At 34.8% G+C, this 1,829-nt stretch overlaps 1 protein-coding gene across 1 annotated transcript in view; it reads right to left on the bottom strand.

Moving 5' to 3' along the window:
* Positions 1-1,829, bottom strand: part of GALNTL5 (polypeptide N-acetylgalactosaminyltransferase-like 5) — a 60,651-nt gene that overhangs the window by 12,201 nt on the left and 46,621 nt on the right. The window contains exon 6 of the mRNA XM_012662094.1: positions 1,199-1,316. Coding sequence (XP_012517548.1) covers positions 1,199-1,316 — 118 coding nt within the window. The remainder of the gene's footprint in view (positions 1-1,198; positions 1,317-1,829) is intronic.

The raw sequence follows: 1,829 nt of genomic DNA on the forward strand, positions 1-1,829 counted from the left end.
GCGAGACCCCGTCTCTACAAAAAATAGAAAGAAATGATCTGGACAACTAAAAATATATATATATAGAAAAAATTAGCCGGGCGTGGTGGCACGTGCCTGTAGTCCCAGCTACTCGGGAGGCTGAGGCAGTAGGATTGCTTGAGCCCAGGAGTTTGAGGTTGCTGTGAGCTAGGCTAAAGATTATTCTTTTCTCAGGAAAGACAAGGTTACTTGGCGTGGCTAGCGACAGCTGTCAGTGTCAAGGGGGTGCTTTAGCTATCTATTAATTTACATATTTGTTTATAAAAAGACAGCCAAGCATACTTAAAAGATACAAAGGGTTATTAGTAATGGAGCAGTTGAAAATATTGGAGCAGGGATAATTAATACATTTGAATAATGTTAGTTGTCACTTGCTATCTGTAGAGAATGTAGATCCAGAAAAAGGAATACACTTACTTTTCAGATCTGCATGTATCATTCACAACATTGATTCTTTTCTGGTACACAGTGCTTATTAAGTTATTAAGTGCCAAGGTGGGTAAAGCCCTTAAGCTATATTCTCAAAGAGCAATGCAATTAAATGAGGAATAATCAACCAAACAGAATAAATTGTGCCAAAGGCATGGGTGTTATAAAGTAATACCTAGATCACAATGGAACACAAAGCAACAAAACAACAAACTTACGACATACTGCCAAATAGGGGCTTGGAGGAAACTATTAATATATTGCTCTAGATATTTCTATATGCATAATAAATTATCTGAAACATTATGAGAGAAGTCTGTGCTTAAAAGAACTTTAAAAATGAGCAAATAACCAGCCAGAAGAAGGATGGAAAATGGAGATAAAATAAAATCCCAAACAGAAAAAGACTGGGGAAAAAAATCCCACAACCACCAAGACAATAAAAAAAAATCCATAGATAGGTTAAAAATATGATATTAATTCCACATACCATACATTAGAAATAAAAAACATATGGTAGAAAAATCTGATGTTTTACTAAATGTTTTCAATTTTTGCAAGGAGCCCTGTAAATTATTGATTGCATGTCACACTGGAATGGAACCAGACATGCATGGAGGAAATTGGGCATAATTACCACAGCATTCTATGTAACTTCAACTTAGATTTTACTCTCTACATCCAAAGGTAACTATTTAAAAAATGAAGTCAGGATTACCCTTAATGAAACTTTCAAATTTTCTCCTACCCTTAGTGAAAGTTCCAAATTTTCTCCTCCCCAAAGATCCATGCCCTTGTCGTACTGTCCAATTTCATTGAAATAATGCCTGTATATAGCAAAAATTCCTCCAGCCATTACAGGTGACCTAGAAAGGGGACATAAGTATTAAATTGATTCCACAGAGACAGTCATTATAGATTTTCCTCAAAATTATATTGAATATCAGTAATAACTTATAGTTAAAAACTAGAAAACAACCACATTAATATGAAAATTATCTCAATAAATATTTAAGCATATAAAATTACTAAATTAAAACTACAACTACCTAAAAGTAGGCAATGACTTTTACTTAGCTCTCACCAAATTGTGTAAGCAATATATTCTAAGTGTTGTCTTGATGAGAGGGAAAATGATGTTTAGAATATGAATTTCCCATGGGGATGACAACAAATTGGGTCATGGAGGTTAGCGCACTCCCCTTCTAAGGGCATTAAGGGAATTGTAATATTTATTTCTGGAAAAACCATTATGTCACAAAGCATCTTTTTTTTAATCTACCACTAGTGGGGCCCAGTAATACCAAACTAAGTGGTTTGAAAGCCACTGCAAGTCCATCCATTCACTCATGTGTTCAAAAAAGTACCTACCGAGCACC

The sequence above is a fragment of the Propithecus coquereli genome, unplaced genomic scaffold, assembly GCF_000956105.1.
Source record: "Propithecus coquereli isolate 6110/MARCELLA unplaced genomic scaffold, Pcoq_1.0 Scaffold75, whole genome shotgun sequence".
NCBI lineage: Eukaryota > Metazoa > Chordata > Mammalia > Primates > Indriidae > Propithecus > Propithecus coquereli.